Source organism: Rhincodon typus, chromosome 28 (assembly GCF_021869965.1).
Source record: "Rhincodon typus isolate 14 chromosome 28, sRhiTyp1.1, whole genome shotgun sequence".
NCBI lineage: Eukaryota > Metazoa > Chordata > Chondrichthyes > Orectolobiformes > Rhincodontidae > Rhincodon > Rhincodon typus.
Window position 1 is genome coordinate 38,571,158 of NC_063359.1, and position 22,266 is coordinate 38,593,423.

Here is a 22,266-nt window from a genome sequence, read left to right on the forward strand (position 1 = left end):
GAATTCAGGCAACTTGGTAGTGCAGTGATCAAACAAAGTCACTGCCCTAAAGTCTTCATTAGGAGTCATTTTCCCTTTTCCTTAGCATGTTTCTTAACTGAAGACCACTTGTAGCTTCTCGTAGACTGGCCACATCCTTGTCTTTTTTTGGTTTTAATACCACTTTGGCAAAAGAGACGGAATTTCAAAGAGTCGCATGAAGCAACAGTTTCAATTGTTTGCAAATGAAATGGATAAGCCAAGATATGACGGTGGGACAATACAATTGACAGGGCCCCCCCCGCCAATCCCCGACCAAGACTCCCATGTCATTGCAGACACAACAAATGGAAAGAAAAGGAAACAGAACAAATCTTTGTCAGGGATTGTCAGCATTGCCAGGGATCCTTAGGTCATTGTTTGACATCCTCTCTCCACCATCAGCAGTGACTAATGCTAAAGGTACGAAGGAGCTGATTTATTTTGTGCCATTCATGATCACAGGATGTCTCAAAGCATTTTACACATAATTATGTGCTTCTGACAGTGTAGTTACGTGGGAAATATGGCAGACAATTTGTGGACAGGCTCCCACACATAAATGGGAGAACAACCAGCTCCAGTGTTCTTTAAAAATACTTCATTTCGGAACAAATATCAGCAACCACTCTGCAGATAATTCCCCTGCTCTTCTTCGGAATACTGGCCAAGGGATCTATAAATCCACGCGGGACAGCAGGCGGGATCTTGGTTTAAAGTCTCATTCAATAGTCGGCATCTCTGGAGCGCCACGTCATGGAATTTACGATTACCTTTTTTTTAAAAGGGAAGATCAACCTCCACAACAAGGTGTGCATAGGCTGTCCCCACCCCCTCACAGGTAGCTTACGGTCAGTGGTTTCGTTACCTGGCACCTGACTGGTCATCTGTCTCCGGAAAGCTGCTTGGGCAGCAGCCTGGGCAGCTGGAAGGATGGTGGCTGGCTTCTCAGTCCCTGGTGCTCCGTGTCTCACCATCTTACCTGTTGGCTTTGGAACTGATGAGCATGGGTGGGTGGTAGGAAATAAAAGACAAAAAAGAAACACAATCTTTTGAGAGGCCATCTGCGTAAATTATGAAAGCTTCCAATATCACAACAGCAACTCCACTTATGCAGCACCTTTAACGTCATCAGCTGCACTACCACCAAGCTGCATAGACAGGTTATCAGGGCAAGCAACCAAAAGTCTGGTCAAAGAGGTAGATCTTAAATAATGCCTAAAACGAGGAGAAAGATAGAGTGCTCACTGGTAGAGGTATGGAAGAAATCAGAGATTCACAAGAGGCCAGAATTGGAGGAATGCACAGGTTTTAATGGTTTTACAGCTGGAGGGTATTACAGATATAGGAAGGCATGAACACATGGACAGATTTGGACAGTGACATGAGAATTTAAAATTTGAGCCCTGGTGGAACCATGAGTCAATGGGGCCAGCAGGTTAAGAAATTAGCAAGAGAGATTTGGAAGAACTGAAGATCACAGAGGTTGGAGGCTGGGAAGGTGAGCACTGCAATAGGCAAAAATGGTAATGAAAGCATGAATGAGCCCTCACTGCCACTAGCTTGTTCTTCTTAAATCAATTATCCACGGCTTGAAGTCACTGCTTTCCTAAGTTAGATGTGAAAAAAGCTAGACTGTTGTGGGATGACACACTGCCACTGTTTCTCTAAGTTTAGGGAAGTTGTTCATTTCCTTTCAATTGGACGAAGTTGAGTAGGCATTACACATGTCTGTTTCGTAATTACTAAGAGAAGGAATGAGCTGAAAAATGAATTGGTGTTGATTGATGATTCCTTGGTTGTCGTTAACCGTCTCCTGTCTCTACATCATACGATATTTTGATGGATGTTCTTGAACATCTCAGCCTTTAAATAACAGGAAATGCCTTTGGGGTCTTTAGCATTACTCTTGTTCTCCAATGCCAAGAGATGAGGTTTCCTGAACAGGCCTAATAGCGTGAACTGTGTCTCATTGTATGGTTTCTATCAAATCCATGAACTCCCCTTGTTTCTTAAAAAGGGGAAAGCATCATTTAGTGAACTATATTGAAGATGGGCTGGGCACCATCAAGTCTGTCAGATAGCAAAGAACAACGGATACTGAGGCAGCTTCCCCAGGTGGAGAATCTAGACATCATAGCTTCAGTCATAGGACGGATATCAAAAGTAATTTCTTTATTTGGAGGACTCCGAATCATTGGGATTCTCTACTCCAAAGAGCTGTTGATGTTCAGGCAATGAGGATATTAAGATGGCTGTGGATTGATGATTACATACAAGGAGAAATGAAGCTATATGAAGCAAAAACAGAAAATGCCAAGAACACTCAAGCAGGTTAAGTATTAGCTCTGGAAAGAAGAAAAAATAAAGTTAACGTTTCAAGCCAGTGACCATACAACAGAATGGGGATTTAAATCCATCTTAAGTCAATCGGTAAAGTTACAAAATTAAACACGAGTACTTCCCTCTGTAATAGGTTTATTAGCAGAATGCAGCATTACACACATCTGCTCCGTAACTACCAAACAATGCCATTCATCTCATCAAAATAATGAATGTTCTGTGAATGAGGGATAACACAGGATGGTCAAACTGGGGTTTAGCCATGATCATTTTGAATGGTGAGGCAGATTCAGAAGTTCTCTCTCTGGACAATATTTATCCTTCAAGCAATGTCACACAAAAACTGCATTATCTGGTCATTCACCTCACTCGCTGTCTACGGTAGGTTCCTATCCTATTTTCCCTACAAACAACAGTGAATTATAGTACAACAACTGACTAAGAAGTAATTTGAACCGGTGGAAGACTAAAGGTGGGATTTTAGTTCACACACTTACTTGTGGTGACAGTGGGACCAGCAGGAAGCTGGACTTTGCCATAAGGTGTTGACTGCGCGGTGATTGCTGATGGTGGAAAGGAAGGCAGTCTCGTGACAGGAGCATGTTTTAACAAGGATGTCTCCTGCTCTTTGGCCTGAAGACCTTCATAATCTGGGCGCAGCAAAGTAGACTTCGGACTCGAATCATCCAACTCTCCATAACATTTTGGTGATATAAAGGCTGATCTGGACAAATTAGCTGCAAGGGACAAATAAATGACATTGACGCAGGTTAATTCCCCAAGAAGAAACACCACATACTGATTGGAAAATACAGACCCCACCAGTAAGCGGAGGTACATGCCTTGAGCAACACAATGTTCGCACTGCCATTACTGTACAGCATGAATATTCTTGATGAATATACTTCATTTTTAACTGCAGTCAGTATTTTAGCACAAACTGTAACCTCATGCCATACCAGGGGATTTGGAGAACTTAAAGTACTCGAGGCAGTAACTGAACATTAACCAGGAGAGAACTATTGAGTAAGCACAGCTTATTTCTGCCCAAAAACAGCAATACCTGAAGTTGATGTTATCAATGTAAATCCAACTTGTTCAACATTGTTACTTCTTAGGACGTAAGAAAGTAGGAACAGCAGTAGGCCATTCAGCCTCTTGAACCTGTGGTCCAAGTCCATATACCTGCCTTTGATCCATATCCCTTAAATTTTTGTTAAGCAAAGGTATTTTCCATCTCAGATTTAAAATTAACAACTGATCCTACATCCACTGCCATTTATGGAAGAGAGACCCAAACCTCTCCCACCCTGTGCGTGTACAAATGCTTCCTAACAGCTCTCCTGAATGGTCTGGCCTTAACTCTTGGAATATGCCCCCTAGTTCTGGAATCCACAGCCAACAGAAATAATTTATCTTCACCCTGTCTTTTCCCCTTAATGGTTTGAAGACTTGATTGGATCAGACTTTAACCTTTTAAATTTTGGAGAAAACAGGCCCAATATGTGTAATCTTTCCTCATAACTTAACCCTGATGTCCAGGTATCATTCTTGTAAACCTTTGGTGTACTCCCTCCAAAGCCAATATATCCTTCCTAATGTATAATGCAAAGATCTGCTCACAGTACTCCAAGTGGGATCTCACCTGGTTTTTATATAAATGCAACATAACTCCTGCATCCTTGTACTCCAGTCCTCTAAAAGCCAGCATTCAATTAGTTTTCTTGATTATTTTCAGCACCCATTTGTGACAGTTCAATCATCTATACACCCCACGTCCCTTTGGTATCCATCGTATTTAACTTTGTACCAGCTAGAAAGTATTCTGATCTATCCTTTTTCACTCTAAAGTGGATAACCATACATTTTTGTCAACACGCAAGGATCAGTGCTGGGTCCACTGTTGTTTGCAATTTATATAAACAATATGAATGAGAATTTAGAAAGTATGGTTATTAAGTTTACAGGTGACACCAAAGTTGGTGGTATAGTCAAGAGTGAAGAAAGTTATCTAAGATTACAAGGGATCTGCATCAATTAGGTCAATGGGCTGAGAAGTGGCAGGTAGACTTAATTTGGATAAATGCAATATGTTGCATTTTGATGAGGCAAACAAGGGCAGGACTTATACAATTAATGGTAGGGGGTCCTGGGCAGTGTTGTGAAACAGAGAGACCTAGGGGTTCAGGTACATAGTTTTTTTTTTAAAGTTGCGACACAGGTAGACAGAACGGTAAAGGCAGCGTTTGAAATGCTTGCCTTCATTGCTCAGACCATTGTATTTAGGAGTTGGGACGTCATGTTGCGGTTGTACAGGAGTTTGGTGAGTCCACTTTTGGAATACTGTGTACAAATCTGGTCAGTCTGCTATAGGAAGGACTTTATTAAATTGGGGAGCGTGCAGAAAAGATTTAATAGGATGTCACCAGGATTGGAGTGTTTGTGTTATAAGGAGAGACTGGATAAGCTGGGACCTTTTTTCACTGGAGCGTAGGAGGTTGAGGGGTGACCTTATAGAGGTTCATAAAATCATGAAAGGCATAGATAAGGTGAATAGCAAAGGGTAGGGGAGTCCAAAACTAGAGGGCATAATTTTAAGGTGACAGGAGAAAGATTTAACAGGGACCTGAAGGGCCAATTTTTCATGCAGAGGGTGTCTCATATGTGGAACGAACTGCCAGAGGAAGTTCATTTAAGAGACATTTGGATAGTACATAATTAGGAAAGGTTAAGAAGGATATGGGCCAAGTGCGGGCAAACAGGGCTAATTAAGTTTGGAAAACTTGGTCAGCATGGGCGAGTTGGACCGAGGGTCTACATGACTCTCTAAGTGAATTGTATTCACATGGGGGGACGGGGGAGCAGCTCGAATTTAGGTTTCCCAATTATGACACTCAGCATCAATACAGTATTCTCTTTACCTGGACTGGCTCATCAGACCCAAGGGAGTCCCTTTCCACTTTCCTTACAGAGATACAACTAACTGTTGTAGCCACCCAATTACCCAAGCCACTTCTCGAAGGGATTTAGTACTTACCCGGTGCAGTGGATCTCACAGGTGGAGTCTGTCTTTTTGAAAGGAAGCTCCGTAGCTGGGATTGTTTCACTGGGGATAGTTTACCTGAAGATCAAGAAAAAAAACCCGACATATGTTTTAAAAAAGGCACTTCACATTATCAAGTCATCCCAACAGTCAGAGTCTGACACCTCACGTTCAGATAAACAAATTGGAGAGATGATGTTAGACAGTCTTTTGAGCTTGCCTCCCCACTCAGTATTAGGGCTGATGATCTTCCCCAAAAAGATAAAAGAAATTCACAGAATCATACAGGAGATGGCCATTTGGTCCGCTGCACCTGTGCTGGCTCTTTGAAAATGTTAGAAAATTAGCTCCACTACCCTGCTCTTCCCTGCTTTGTTTTTCTTTGGCAATAGAGATTCAAATCACTTCTAGAAGTTACTCTTGAATTTGCTTTCACCAGCTCTTCAAACATCACACCGTGGGTCACAACTCAGTAAAAGGAAATCTCATCAACCCTTTGGCAATTTGTGAAAATCTGCCTCCTCTAGTTTTGATCCCTCCACTGAATGAAAACAGTTTCTCCCTATTTGGTCTGGCCAATCTCAAAATTTTGAAGATCTTTCAATTCAATCTTTTCATAGTCACTTATAAACAATTCATCCCTGGTACCATTCTGGAAAATCGCCTTTGCACCATCTCCAAGATCTTGATAACCTTCCAAAGGGTGGTGTCCAGAATTGGAATTAATCAGGGATGTATAAATCACTGGTTTAGAAACTTCCTGGTTTACACGCTCCTCTGCATCTATTTATAAAAATCAAGAATTCCATATGCCTTTGAAATGGGTCGTTATGTGACCTTCAAAGGCTTATATCTGAGTGGCCAGGGAAACAGAAACCGGAAAAACAAACTCTGTTCAAGTACAGGATAGAAATCAGACAGCATCACCTAAACTGCAGGACGTTCCTTTCAGGTGCTGGCTGACCAGTTAAGGGCGGCACGGTGGCTCAGTGGTTAGCACTGCAGCCTCACAGCGCCAGGGACCCGGGTTCGATTCCAGCCTCGGGTGACTGTCTGTGTGGAGTTTGCACATTCTCCCTGTGTCTGCGCGGGTTTCCTCCGGGTGTTCCGGTTTTCTCCCACTGTCCAAAGATGTGCAGGTTAGGTAGTTTGGCCATGCTAAATTGCCCGTAGTGTTCAGGGGTGTGTGGGATGCTCCAAGGGTTGGTGTGGACTTGTTGGGCCGAAGGGCCTGTTTCCACACTGTAGGGATTCTATGATTCAACTGTCTACTTATGCGAGCACGACAAATACATCAAACTGTAACAAAAACAAAAATTGCTGGAAAAGTTCACCAGGTCTGTGGAGAGAAAGCAGAGTTAACATTTTGGGTCGCGTGACCCTTCCTCAGAACTGACCCAAAACGCTAGCTCTGTTTTCTCTCCACAGATGCTGCCAGACCCGCCGAGCTTTTCCAGCAATTTCTGTTTTTGTTTCTGATTTACAGCGTCCACAGTTCTTTCAGTTTTTACATCAAAATGTAAACCCATCTCCACTCTCCACACATGTTGAGCTGCCTCCCCAAGTGTTTCCATCATTTTCTTTGTTTTGCTGTTTGGAAATGCTGTATCCACTCACCCTTCACTTCAAAATCAACAAATGACGTGAGTGTTTTGAATTATTCACAAGAGGTAAGGAATGTAAACATAACTACAATCCCAAAAATGAAAGGAAATTTTAGCCAAGAGGTGTGCACTCAGGTTTAATTAAAGTTAGACATTACAAAAAACAAGAACCAATCCTTTGGTCACATCCAACATGTATCAAGCTCTTTCTTCAGTGAACAAGTTCATAACTCTACTGTATCATTTAAAATCTGAATGACTCTGCTCGAAACCAAACTATTTCCTTTTCAAAACTGCCAATTGACCCAAACCAAGTCTACCCTTCAATCTGTTTCACTGCCACACACTGGATGGGGGCAATCTTTGTTTCCTCTTTTCACTTTAGCCTTGTTGGGAATTTAATTTTCTCGAATGCTGGAAAAAGAAATGTTCTCAAAGCTTTGCACCTTGCACTCTTCGGGACAATTCGCAAGAAATAAATATAAATGGAAAACAACATTTAAACTATGGGAGAGTGTGGATTGGTTGGAAGCTGACACTGTTTGGTGGAGGCATTGCCATTGAGAATGCACCAGTTAGATGATGGCCGACAGTTAACTGCCATGCCTTGTTTAATTTTTAAGACAGGTAGGTGGACTCCGGAAGGCTGCAGAACCAAGAAGTGAGCCCGAGAATGGCCATTACTCATCAGTCATCTTCGGTTGCATATATTTTTACACAGTACTTTTCACTATCAAGGACTGTATCACACTGACCACTGAAACTAAATTTACTATTTTGGCTTGCACTACAATCAGTAAATGGTTACAACACTGGAAGAGGCCATTTAGCCCATCAAGTCCAACTCAGCAAGACTATGTTAGCTAGCTCCACAACCTGCCAATTTTATTCCCTTCCATACACTACCTCAGTTTTGACAGCAGAAATTGGGAGGGTACACAATAGGCACACAGATTCCCAAACCCATCTCTATCAGTTAAACCTAGTTGGTTGTGTGGAATTTTGTTACGCAGAGGGCAGTAATGAAAACTGAACATGATAATTTTTACTTTCATATCCTCACCTATTGGAGGACTCTATCCAGGTCAGTATCCTAGTGGGCAGCATGGTGCCTCAGTGCTTAGCACTGCTGCCTCACAGCGCCAGGGACCTGGGTTTGACTCCAGCCTCAGGTCACATCTACGTGGTGTTTACACATTCTCCCTGTGTCTGCGTGGGTTTCCTCCAGGTGCTCCGATTTCCTCCCACAGTCCAAAGATGTGCAGATTTGGTGGATTGGCCATGGGAGGTACAGGGTTATAGGGGGACAGTAGAGATTTTGATCTGGTTGGGATGCTCTTCAGAGGGTCAGCGTGGGCTCAATGGGCCGAATGGTTTTTTTAAGAGATGACGGGCACTCAAGGAACTTTTAGATAAGCACATGAATGTACATGGAATGTAGGAATATGGATAAGGGTACGTAGAAGGGATCAGTTTAATTTGGCATCATGCTTAGCACAACATCGTGCTGTACTGCATTGTTCTATGTTAATTACAGTACTAACTGAGCACTGACCCAAATCTTTTCACTTCAAATTAAATTCCAAGGTGTAGAGTTTGTAGAAGTCTAGTGACTGATTTATAAATACCATCATGTGATGGGGAAGTGTGACTGGATGTCTTAGCAAAATGGATCACAAAGACTGAAGCTGTCATCAGCCCCAAGTTCCCGAGATATAATGTTATCAGTTGGCATAGGAACCAGACATGCTCGCACAGCGTACAGTTCCTGTTACCTCTTCGAAAAAAACTCCAGCAAGTTAGACACATTTTTCCTTAAATCCATGCTGACCTTGCTGAATCAAACCACATTTTTCCATGTGGCTATCAATCCTATTCCAAATAATTGTTTCTAGAAGTTCCACCAGCACTGATCGGTCTATCATTGATCTTTACAACCCTTATTGAAAAACGGTGTAATTTTTGCAGTTCTCCAATCTCCAAACATGGGGAAATAAGCAGACTGTGGTGATTGATGCAGTTAAACATGTTGTTTCAAAGTTCGCACCAAACAGATGACTCTTCCCCACAAACCAATCAGACATAGAAACAGTGACGGTTTACCTGGGGTGGCTGAAGTCCCTTTTGGTGTTCCATCTAGGGTAGTCTTCACCAGCACATTGCGCAGCATCTCTAACTCAGTATCCCAGCTACAGAAAAGAAATTGGATACAAATTGGTGTATGGTAAGCCAATCTGGTGCGGGGATAATTTAGAATTGTTTTGGAGCTAGTATTGACAAAATGGGCCCAAATAGCGACCATTAAACACTTTAACCTTTTGCATTTGGCCGGCTAATTATCAAAAGTTCTAGTGTAAGTTTGTGGCTACTTTTTGCGACTGCCAAGTAAGATTTGCCCTTCCACCAAGGCTGTCTATACAGGATTGTCACAGGACCCACCGTGACTGTGGCGACTGTCTGACACCCAAAATCAGACCTGAGGCTGATCAAACGAAGCACATTAATTCAAAATACAAGGGGCAACGAAGCAAGCTTCATTGGAAGGTCAAAATCTATCCAATTCAACACCCGAGAGAGTTGGGTCTGTGCCAGACACCAACACTTTCCTCTGAATCAGCACTGCACCTACAAAAATAACCTAAAATCTATCTCCTGCTCTGATTCAATTTGCTTTATTACCTAAGGACATGCTGGCATTTGCGCAGGATAAATTACTTGCATTTACACAACTTCTGTAGGGGCCTAATAAAAATGGCACTTTAAAAACACAGCAATTCTGATACAGTTTAAGGTCAACACTTGCAGCCTGCTCAACTAATACTGCAGTGCAAGTAAAAATAATGGAAGGGCCAGCTTTCAGAGCGAAGTGATAAAATTTTTGCCTTCATCCTACACTACTTGCTTCATCCAGGCAGCAAGTTTCTGAATACATTCTATAGGCAGTAATACAGGCCTCTCACGATTAGAAATCCAAAAGTTAAAGGGGCAGAGAGATATAACTTGTTGGGAAAATACCTCACCATTTACTGCATCTCACCAGATAAATATATAGCGCGCTCTGGACAGCACAAACTCCAGAAACATGCCAAGGAAGATGGGTGGGCAAGGTTTTAAAATACTTGTATTTGTAAAACACCATTCATAATTCAGTAATGTTTCAAAGCATTTTACTGCTAATTATGAGCTATCCACTGCCGTACTGTAGGAAATGAGAGTCCATTTGAACACAGCAAACTCTTGCAAACAGTAACATGATACCAATCACATAATATTTTTGGGATGTTAGCAGACAGACAAATATCAGCTAGGGTACAGCTCTTTGAAACAGTGTCATGAGATCTTTTGTAACCAGACAGAGCAGACAGGGCTGAAGTATAATCTCTCACCAACAGTTGGCACACCTAACAGTGCAGAACCCCTTCAATACTGGCCTGCTGTGTTCATCCAGCTCGACACCTTGTTATCTCAGATTCTCCCGCATCGGCAGTTCCTACTATCTCTGGCACTAGGAGTGTCAGCTTTCAGTGCACTCAAGTGTCTGCAACTGGGACTTCACTGCACAGTCTTCTCAGTCTGGGCCAAGGAGGCTAACCTACCGCATGGTACCTGATGTGTGATTAGGTACAGGGAATGTTGTAGACTAATGTGCTGAGTAAGACATGTAAAACCTACCAACGATCACTCAGCAGACACTTTTCATTGGGCACACACCACTTGGAGGTCTGGTTATAAATACGGAGGTTCTGCAAGCTGTCTATCAGTTCATTAATCTTCTTATCCTGCTGGGTAATGATCTCATGATGGCTCGCCAAAGCGTTGAACAACACTTCCCTCTCTGGTAGAAGCAGATGTCTGGAGTGAAACAGTAGAAACTTTAAAACTAAAATCAAGTAAAAATGAAACACTCAGCTCCTCATCACATAACAGACATATGAAAACTAAAATCACAGTTGCTTGTTAAAGTTCAGACTCTCCACATGTGGAGTGCTGTCCCATTTTCCTTACAATAAAAGGATAGAGGCACAGGACAAGGTGCAAAAAAGACACATACTGATGGTACTAGAACTAAGAGTTGATCATTATCAGGAAGGACTGAACAGGCTGCAGCTCTTTACTCCAGAGAAAGATGATGGCCACCTGATAGAAATCTTAACAGTCAGAGAACGGCTTGGAGTAGAGATAATTTTTCACTTGCTGGGAAGACCACAATTGGTAGATACATAATTTAGCAGATATTCACTGCTAAACCAACAGGGACTTCAGGAGAAACTTCTTTATTGGCAGTGATGACAATGTGAAATTATGACAGGGAGTAGTGAAGCATATGATATAGAGGCATTTCAGAGGAAGTTAAATAACACAAGAAAATGGAACAGACGAATACATTGATGGAGTAAAAACGAGGCATAGAAATAGGTATTGAACTTAAACACCAGCAGAGACCTGATGGGGTGAATGGCCTGTTTCTCATTACGTGTTCAAGCAGATCTTTACACATAGAAACCAAATACTTTCATAGTCCTGACTCTGGTGAAACATTATTGGCCTGAAACATTAACTCTGGTTCTTTCCAAAAATGCTGCCTGACGTGCTGATTATTTCTAGCATTTCCTGCGTTTATTTCAGATCTCTAGCATCTGCTGCAATATTGCTTTTGTATTCTCACATTCACTTCGGTGGCTAAGGGGGAACCTGCAGCCAAAAGCAGAAAGCTGTGAGGTTAGATATTCACATGCAATCCAACCGAATTCTATATATGATGGTACTGGGATAATCTGCTGAACACGGCAAACACTGTAATAATGCATTGCTGTTTTACAGTGATGTTGGTCGAGCGATGAGAACTCCCTTTGCTCTTTTTCAAACTAGAGGTTGTGGGAACATTTAATGTACAAATGGAGAGATAGATACTATCGCGGTTTGACATCACATTGTAAAGACCACACACTTCTAACATTGCATTTCTCCCTTGAGTCTAGATATCTGTGATACAGTTGCTGGAATGCAGACCTGAATCCAAACTAGCCCGTTATCTACTGAGCCATAACTGGCACAGTGTTCTAAATCCCTGAAGGCACATCTCCAAGCTTTGCACTGAGAACTACTCACTTGTGCTTCTTGTTCTTTTCCTGGTATTGCTCCCATTCCATATCCAACATATCATTTACATCCTGTACGGCAAACTTCACATACTGATGCAGTTGGCGAATTTCCTGCAAAACAAAAACTCAACATTCTTTATTTCACTTTTCCTGAACAAGTAAATACACTGCACAATAGTAAATTGAAAAGAAACAACACAGAAATTGCTGGAGAAACTCAGCAGGCCTGGCAGCAGCTATGGAGAAAGCAGAGTTAATGTTTCAGGTACAGTGACCCTCCTTCAGAACTAAAATGCAAAAGAGCTGGCAACTGCACAACTTTGACAAAATACCACGTTCTCTTCATAGTTCAGGAAGGATGCCACAACTCTTGAGAGGGTCTACCAGGATGGCTTACCAAGTGTCAGTTCAGTTGTGGACAAAGATTAGAGAAGTGGGATTGTGTTCTTTCACATAGAGACGGCTAATGGGAGATTTAGCAGAGTAGTTCTCAACAATGAGGAACTTTGAGCAAGTTTGGAGAAATCATTTCATCTGTTATGTGGGTCAGTATTCAGATCACACAGGTTTAAAATATGTCACAAAAGAACTAAAGAGAAACTAAGGAAAAATATCTTCATGAAACCTGGAAAGCACAGTGGAATCAAACTCCATGGGAACTGGCATCAGCAAATGCAGAATACCTGAAGAGTTTGTGTAGGTTTGAGGAGGAGAAAAGCTAGGCAACTGAATAAATTCAAAAGTATTTTAAAAAGCTGACATAGGCATGATAAGCCATCTATTGCTGCTTCTACAGAATAAACCAGGTACATAATAACACCCCAATAAAAGCAAATACAGCATTGGGGTATACTTCTAAAGGTATAGAACTGTAATGCAGAGATATGACCCACATTCATTGGACCACATTACAATACTATGCATAGCTCTGGTCTCTATATTATAGAAAGGATATAAAGACACCAATAAAGGTGCAAAAAGGGTCATATGAATCAGGAAAGACTGAACGGGGGGCACCCTGGAGAGATCATTGAGAGATGACCTGATAGAAATCTGAAAGATTACAGAGCGATTTAATGCGGTAGCTTTGGAAAAGATGTTTCCATTCGTGGAAACTGGTACTATAAATATAAAACAGGCAGCAATATATCCAATGGAGAATTCAAAGAAACTTCTTTATCTAGAAAGTGAAGAGAGTGTGAAATTCTACAACAATACATGAGGCAAATAGCTTCGTTGCATCTAAGGGAAACTAGGAAACATCATGATGGACAAAGGTATAGGCTATACTAAACAGCACAAAATGAAAAAGGTGGAAGGAACTTTGTGTGGAGCATGCATTAATTGGGTTGAATGGCCTGTTCCTACATGTATTCTATTTTAGTTCAGAAGCAGCCAGAGTTCAGAAGAGTACAGCTCTTCTGCTAGGGGAAGGGCAGAAAACAATGTTTTCAAAATAGTTCAGTTGTGGAACTAATCACATCAGAACTAGCTGCTAGACTGTGGAGGTTCCAAGCCAGGAAAGTTTGGTAGAAATTTTCATGTTGTTAAAACTGAGAAGGTTTAGGCCATCAGAATTAATTAAGGGGGATTCAGGCTAGCAGATTCGGAAAGAAACTGGAAAAGCCATCTCAACAGTCAAAGGGAAAGAAATTGGAAAGCATCAGCTAAGTAAAGGTTTTAAAAAATGAGATAGGAGGAACATTTCTCTGGAATTGAATCTCTGCAACTGGTGGTGTATGAAAACAGTTTGAAACTTTGTTTTGACGTTTGTGTTATGATCTTTCCAACTGTTCTATAGCTTTCTTTGGATTTTTTTCTATTGTTTAATAAACTCACATTTTTAAAGACCATCTACAGCTCATGCAAATCTGGTTCGGTGATTCACCACCACATAAACCAACTGCAAAATTAAATGTGTAATCCATCAAGCCAAGTTTCATTCTGGATCAGACTTAACCAGCACCACAATCAGCTGGGACTGTGCGCTGCATATCAACTATGCTGTTGTGACAGGACAAAGAGGAACATGCAATGTGCATGTTACCATGACAGGCAGTAAAATGGGTCATGGTGCAGGTGGACTGGAGACTCTGGCACAGTATATGATGCAGCCAGGGTCTGATGACAAGAGGTGGTTTTTTCGCTGTTTCAAGTTGGATGTTGACTCCAGATTAGGGCTTAAATAGCCATGCAAGAATTGTTTCTGAGCAGCAAGATCTGGACAATATCCTGGTTTAGGCTGACAAGTGACAGGCAATTAACTTTTGTGCCACACAATGACAGGCGATAACACCTTCCAACAATAGAGAACCTAAGCATCGTCCCATGACATTCGAAGGGACGACTATCAATGAATCCCCCACTGTCAACATCCTGGGGGGTACCAGTGACCAGAAACTCAACTGGGCTCACCACATAAACATAGCGACTACAAGAGCAGGTCAGAGGCTGGGAATCCTGCAAGGAGTTACTCACTTCCTGACTTTCCAAAGCCTGTCCACCATCTATGAGGCATAATTCAGGAGTATGAATGAATATTGTCCACATGCCTGGATGAATGTAATTCCAAAATTTCATGATGGTTGACATCACCCAAGACAAAGCAGCCTAAACGATTGGCTACTTTGTCCTGGATGGAATCCAAAAACATTCCATTTCTTGACCACCAATGCTGAGTATCAATGCTGACAACAAGATGCATGACAAAAACGCCTCACCAAGGCTACTTAGAAAGTGCCTTCTAAACCCACAGCCACTACCTATCGGGAAGGACAGGCAGTTGGTACATGGAAAACTAAGCCCTACAATCCACTCACCATCCTGACTTGTAAATTTATTGTCATTACTCAGTGTCAGTGGATCAAATCCTGGAATTCCCTTCCTAATAGCATGGAGGGTTTAACTACACCAAATGGACTGCAGCAGTTCAAGAAAGCAACCCACCCCCACCTTCTCAAGGACAATTATCGCTGCTAGCCCAACCATGAATGAATTACAAAACAGTAGCTAGCCCGCAGAAAAAGTAGGTTCTCAGTAGAATCAAATTATACTGCAGTTTCAAATTGATTTAATATACACATTTAAATTATATTCCTTGTCTGGGATTATGCCTCAAAGTCTAATTACTTTAGGTGCTCCATCGCTGAATGAGCAATTCAGGGCTTTCACTGATGCCACCTCAGAGACACTAAATCTTTAATACGTTCACCATCAAAACGTGCAAAGCTCCCCACAAGATAATAATCCCCACAATCACAGGGAGGCAACAGTTCAGCATTTGGCCAATTATGAGCAGCAAAATATTAACTAAACCTGAGCATCAAACCACTCAGAAGTACACAGACTGAGCAGCATAGAAATGGGATATTTGGGGAATGCTCATCGTTGAGCTCCACATCAGCCTCCTGCCAGTCCGCTGTACCTCCTCCCATCGATACAACAGATCGGGATGCTGTGCATGGAAACCAGGGCCTTGGGGGGAGATTCACAGCTTTATTTCAAGTGCCTCCAATTCATTAAGAACCGTACTGATGTCTTGCAGATGTACAAACAGTTATTTAGTCTATGCTCTGGATGTGGAATTTCAGAGTGGAGACTGGATACACCAAACACAAGTGAATCTTTGAAGAAATGTATTACACAGAATGAAATGTACAACACAGAAGACTATCTTTTGGTCGTTCATGCCTGTGCCAGCTGTTTGATAGGTCCAGCCATCATTCCCATTCCCATTGCATTGAAAAATAAATTTAACTAAAGCATTCCGTAAATTCCTCAAGCTCAATAAGGATAAGGATGTAGTTGGGACAGATCACAACAGTACACTTTAAAAGAATTTACAGGAGAGATAGTAGACGCTCTATTCTACATATTTAATAATTTATTGGAAAAAAAGTGTACTGTCAGAATTAGTCATTTGACACTAATATTTGAAGTTATCTACAAAATATAAACCGGTCAACTTAACATCAGTGTCAGAAAAATGACAGAATTCCTGCTAATGGAGAAAACAAAAAAACAGCCAGAGATGAAGATATTAACAGCCAGCACTGGTTTCAAATGGGAAAGTATTGCTTGGCCTACATTACATTCTTTGAACAACCAACAGAGAGTTATGCAGTTGATATAACATACCGATATATCCACACCTTCAATATGGTACCACAATGTGTAAGATCAGGGACTACAGAGTTTGGTGACAATTAGCAGGATGCATTGCTAGCTAGGTACGAGACAGAAAATAGGGGGTACAGCATATTGTAATGATTCAGAATGGCAGAAGATAGGAAGTTGGATCCCACAAGAATCAATGTTGGGTCAAGTGTTCACAATTTCTCTTCACAATCTAGACTTTGAAATCAGAGACAATTGCTAAACATGCAGATGACACATAATTGGGACTGCAAGTCAATACGGAGGAGTGCAGGAAATTGATAATTATGAAATGAATTTTAACACAGATCAATGCAGGGCAATACATGTTGGTCAGAAACACAAAGAGGTCACAGATTACTTTTAAAAATCTTGCCTTTTTTTGCTACTGGAAGGAATGGCCTATTCAATTGCTCACTGAGACCAAATTCCTGCTATACGAAAAGTTGGGCGGTGGGGGAGGAGGTGGTGTGGGAATGGGGGGAGTTGATGGAGGCAGGGGGAAGATGGGGGACAGAGGTTGGTATATGGAGGGAGAGATGGGAAACGTACATGAATCTTTTCACCCTCTGAAAGGCCCCCATCACCCCCATCAACAACTGAAGCCACTCCCCATTACTCCTGGATGCTCTCAAATTTTCACCTTTTCACCAAGTCATACAAATTCTGAGGTACAAATATGGGGTTACATCAGAAAAACCTTCGGTAAAGATGTATTTAAGATGAATGATAGGTAAACACACAAGGGAGAGAAAGGGATAGATAGGTCAATTGAGTTAGAAGAAGAAAAGTGTAAGAGAATCCAGTGGAGCAAAAACACCAGCATGGACTGGCCACAAGCTTGTCTATTCTGTACTATAAAATTTTAAATAACACTATGTCATACACAGCTTCCTATTACTACTAAATCTGCTCTCTCTGTCCTTTTAAGCACTATTCACAATTTACTACATTAAGAAAAACATTTTCCCTCTGGACTTTTGCCAAGTTGTCAATGTCCTCTTCCCTGCTCCAATTCAATCTGCCCGATTGTTGAGAAGAAACTCTAAGAGCTGCTAGCTGCACCAAAGCAAAAACCTGCAGTTTAATTCACAGTGAGCTTTGCCTTGATAGGTTCATTATAATACGATTATCTGAAGTCACCAGCATGTAGCAGTTACACACCTTAAGTTGGGCTTCGCTCTTTGGGCTGAGGGGCTTTCGACGCAGGAGCTGAAGATAATTCTTATCCATGTTTCGCTCGTTATGTGTAGTTGCATCTTCCACACCAGCAAATCCTTCTAGCATCACGGTCTTCAGAATGCCGATTTCTTCATGCAGAGTCTATCGGGATAGGGGAGAGGCAGAAAATAAATATAATCAAACGTAACAGCACAAAAGTCACCAGCAACTCCAAGAATTCTTCTCATAAACAGATTACTTTACTACCAAATGTCCTCAAGTGGTATTCCACAATAAACAGACAATAGGGAACAAGAGGAGCAACAAACTACTCGTGAAGACAGTGAGGACTTCAGATGCTAGAAGCTAAAGTCTACAGATGTGAAGCTGGAAAAGCACAGCAGGTCAGACAGCATCCGAGGAACAGGAAAGGCAACATTTCAGGCCAAAACCCTTTGTCAGCTCGAAATGTTGACTCTCTTATTCCTTGGATGCTGTCTGACCTGCTGTGCTTTTCCAGCTTCACATCTGTTGGATCAAACTACTCTTCCTCTTCAACCAATGAGGAAGGAATTCAGGCACTGAGCTAAGTCAGGGTCAGTCTTGAAGCCAGTAGTCTGGTGTACCACTTGATCTAGGGCCTACCCCACAACGCAGTCCCATGCCCCCAGCTCATAACAAAGAGCTTCTGACCACCGAAAACTACGGCCTACCAATCTGTTCAGCTTAGGCTTTGCAGAGTTCTGCTCTCTACCGTATAAAAAGGACAGTGTTGGAGGCTATGGGATGACTTTATACAGGTTTATAAAATTATGAAGTACACGGATGGAGTGAATAGCCAAGGTCTTTTTCCTAGGGTAGGGGAGTCCAAAACTTGAGGACATACATTTAAAGTGAGAGGAGAAAGATTTAAAAGGGACGTAAGAGGCAACATTTTCATGCAGAGGGTGGTGCGTTGTGGAATGAGCTGCCAGAGGAAGTAGTGGAGGCCAGTACAATTACAGCATTTAAAAGGCATCTGGATGGGGACATGAATAGGAATGGTTAGATGGATATGGACCAAAAGCTGGCAAAGGGGGCTAGGTTTATTTAGGATATCTAGTATAGGATATTTGAGTATAGGAGTTGGGAAGTCATACTGAGGTTGCACAGGACATTGGTGAGGCCTGATCTGGAATACTGTGTCTGGATCTGGTCGCCCAGTTATAGGAAGGATATTACCAAGTTGGAGAGGGTTCAGAAGAGATTTACCAGGATGTTGCCAAGTATGGAAGGTTTGAGTTATAAAGATAGGCTGGGACTTTTTTCACTGGAGCATAGGAGGTTGAGAGGCATCTGATAGAAGTTTATAAAATAAGGACAGATAGAGGTAGAGTTAATGGTAGTTGTCTTTTCCCAAGGATGGGGGATTTCAAGACTAGAGGACATACTTTTAAGGTGAGAGGAGAGAGATTTAGAAAAGACATGAGGCATATTTTTTTTACACAGATGGTCGTTCATATATGGAATGAACTTCCTGAGGAAGTGGTGGATGTGGCTACAATTACATTGTTTAAAAGACATTTGGATAAGTACATGAATAGGAAAGATTTGGAGGGATATGGGCCAGGAGCAGGCAGGTGGGGCTAGTTTAGTTTGGAATTAGGTTCGACGTGGACTAGTTGGACCGAAGGGTCTGTTTTCATGCTGAATGGCTCTATGACTCTATGGTGAGCATGGATGAGTTGGACTAACGGGTCTGTGTCCATGCTGTACAGCTCTATGACATGAAATCACGGAAGAAAGTGCAATAAATGTTCAAAAGATAGGGCCAGGCCGAGAGGTAACAATTACTGGGAAAATCAAACAGGTTTTTGGCGTTTTGTCTTTTGGAAAATACTTAGAAGAGTTCCGATAGACCCTAATTAACAGGACGAGGAAAAAACTGCCCGAAGAAAATAAGGGCATAAATACAAGGCCTTTACAAACAAATCTAATTGGGAAATAGGGAATGACATCTATATTCAAGCAGATCAGCATGTTGAACTTGCTAACACAGTGGGGAGGTGGTTAAGGCAAAAACAGAGTGTGCTGGAGAAACTCAGCAGGTCTGGCAGCATCTGGGGAGGAAGAAACAAAGTTAATGTTGAGTCCAGTGACTCTTCTGTAGAACAGAAAGGGCCAGGCCGAGAGGTAACAATTACTGGGAAAAATCAAACAGGTTTTTGGCGTTTTGTCTTTTGGAAAATACCTAGAAGAGTTCCGACAGACCCTAATTAACAGGACGAGGGAATGGCAAAATGATGTTTTTTATGTTGTTGGCAAAGGAGGAGGAGAGGCAAAAGGAACAAATGATAGGGTGTCCAGAGCAAACAACAAAAGGTGGGGTAATGGTGATAGGGAAGATATATAGTTGCAGAACAGATGTTAATGGTAGGTGTGAATAGTAGTAAATAGTCAGCTGTGAGGAAATATAAGAACTAAGAGTAGGCAATTAGCCCCTCAAGCCTGCTCCACCATTTAACATGTTCATGACTGATCTCCTCGCAGCCTCCATTTTCCAGCTCATTCCCCATCACTGTTTAACCCATCTTGAAAACAGAAAGAATCAACTGGACTAAAAGGGTTCACTGTTGCTCTCTCTGCTGAAGCTGCCAGACCTGCCGAGTTTCTACACCGCTTTGTTTTCATTTCAGTTCTCCAGCATTTGCAGTCCTTTCCTTTTATACAAGTAGTCAAGGCAAACAGCTTTAAAGCTTTCAAAAGTAAGTTAGATGAATGCATAAGAGAAAAGGGAGTAAAAAGATATGCTGAAAAGCTGAGATGTAGTGGGAGGGGACTGGTATGGAGAGAAAACACCAGTATAGACCAGTTAGACAGAATGGCCTGTCTGTACTGTATATTCTGAGCAATTCTGGCTGCAACCTCTGGCCCATACAAAGGTTAAACACAACAGCAGTTGGAAAGCTGAAATAAACGAAAGCAAATCCTGGAAATACTCTGAAGTGGCAGAGGCAAGATTGGTTCTGATGCAAGGTCACCAACTTGAAAAGGTTAAACATATTTCCCCCTCCTTGAAGGCAGCCAGACCTACTGGGTGTTTCCAACATTTGTTTTTGGTTCAGATTTCCAGTAACAACAGTATTATTGACTTTGTCCAAAGTAATTGCATTTTGATGAGGTGCAAAGACATTAGTGGGTTTCTGAGTACATTTATCAAGTATCTATGTTGGAAGAGTGGCCTTTGTAATGCGATGAAATACTGTTATTGCCCACCAGAGGTGTGGCTTGGTGGGGGCTTCGCTACATTGTGAGGTTATTCTTCCGTCAACTGCCCACAGCCTCACACCAGAAAGATATTAGTCCTGATTGCCCCCTCCTCTCTGTTGATGAATTACCCATTGACCTCTGCTCTCCACTTGCCTCTGTTATCTCCTTGACCTCCAACAGGAAGGTGTGCAGTGACTGGGCATCATACCGCAGGTGGGTCATCTCCTTGGCGCTGCCAACCTCAAAGTTAGAACGTGCCGTGCGGGCTTTCAAATCATCAAGTTCCTTCTGAAAGAGAGAAATCTGTACCAAATGCATGGCTTGTTAGTATTCCAAAGAAATACAATGATGGCTAATAAAAACAGATCACACCTCCCATGCCCCTGGGCATCCTAATGAAGTGGAACATTTTCCTATAGGGGAGCCTGTACTTTCAGCTGACTCTGACTGAAGCTCTGGAATTCCTTATCCAGTGCACTTTCTCTTTCTTAAACACCACCTCTTTCACCAAGCTCTAGATAAAGTCCGTTCTGTAGCTCACTGGAGTGCTCAGAAATTTTTCAGTAACTGCTCTTCTAGCTGAAGGAACCCAAGCTACTGGAATGTAGGGCAACCAGTTTGCACAAGGAAGATTCTACAAACAAAGTGATAGTGAGCAGGTGATCTGTTTTGACAATGAAGGCTCGGAATTTGTCAGGGCACTGAAGAGAGCTCCAACTCTTCTTCAAGTGCTTCCACACAATTCTTTACAGCCACTCCATCAGGCAAACAGATGTGCTGCTGGACAGTGTAAACTCACATTAGCCGCAAGATTTTGCACTTCTCGAAGATCAGCTCGAGCCAGGACACGAACTGAATAAAAATACAAAGTATTGGCTACAGCTCAGTGGCTAAGAATCACATGTCAAACCGCACTGACAGACAGACAGAGGGGGCAACATTCTGCTGGAGTGTCAGTACTGCGGGTGTGCCACACTATTGGATGTTCGGTAGTAAGGTAGCACTACACTGTCAGAAGATCCATTCTGAGTGAGCTACGTAAATACTAGCTCTTAATTTTACAAAGACGCTACAACAGATCATTTTAATACCAAACAGCAACTTGCATTTCTACAGCACTTTTGACCTGGCAAAATATCTCAAGTTACTTCTTAAAGGATGCTGCAAAAAGTCTGAGATGATATTAGGTCAGGAGATCAAAAGCTTGGTCCAAGAGTTTACTGTTATAGAGGACCTTAAAGGAGGAGAGAGATGTAAACAAGTACAGGGATGGAATTTCAGAGTTTAGGGCCCAGGAATCTGAAGGCACAGCCTCCAGTGGGAGAGCAATGAAGTCATGGACATGCAGAGGGCGCATGATTTCAGGGGGGTAGGAATTTCAGAATGCTATAAGATATAGAGAGGTTACAGAGCTCAAGAGGGTCAAGCAGAGATTTGAAAACAAGAATGCAAATTTTACATATGAGGCGCTGTCAAACCAGCAACTGGTAGAGCTTAAGGAGCAGTGGAGGGAAAATAGTCTTTTTTACATGTAAAGCTATAATAACTTGCACAAACAACAAAGTCACTTAGGTTGCACAGTTCATCAGCG

At 42.0% G+C, this 22,266-nt stretch overlaps 1 protein-coding gene across 3 annotated transcripts in view; it reads right to left on the reverse strand.

Moving 5' to 3' along the window:
- Window positions 1–22,266, reverse strand: part of nup214 (nucleoporin 214) — a 110,462-nt gene that overhangs the window by 60,613 nt on the left and 27,583 nt on the right. For 2 of the 3 annotated variants that reach the window (XR_007265050.1, XM_048613548.1), the window contains exons 16-23: window positions 20,829–20,978; window positions 17,430–17,588; window positions 12,118–12,221; window positions 10,681–10,860; window positions 9,112–9,197; window positions 5,399–5,482; window positions 2,859–3,098; window positions 887–1,015 (exon numbers count right to left, since the gene is read on the reverse strand). Coding sequence is in view for 2 of the 3 variants with exons in the window: in XM_048613548.1 (XP_048469505.1) it covers window positions 887–1,015; window positions 2,859–3,098; window positions 5,399–5,482; window positions 9,112–9,197; window positions 10,681–10,860; window positions 12,118–12,221; window positions 17,430–17,588; window positions 20,829–20,978 (1,132 nt within the window). In the remaining variant the exon portion in view is untranslated. The remainder of the gene's footprint in view (window positions 1–886; window positions 1,016–2,858; window positions 3,099–5,398; window positions 5,483–9,111; window positions 9,198–10,680; window positions 10,861–12,117; window positions 12,222–17,429; window positions 17,589–20,828; window positions 20,979–22,266) is intronic. The other variant, XM_048613549.1, reaches the window with a different exon arrangement.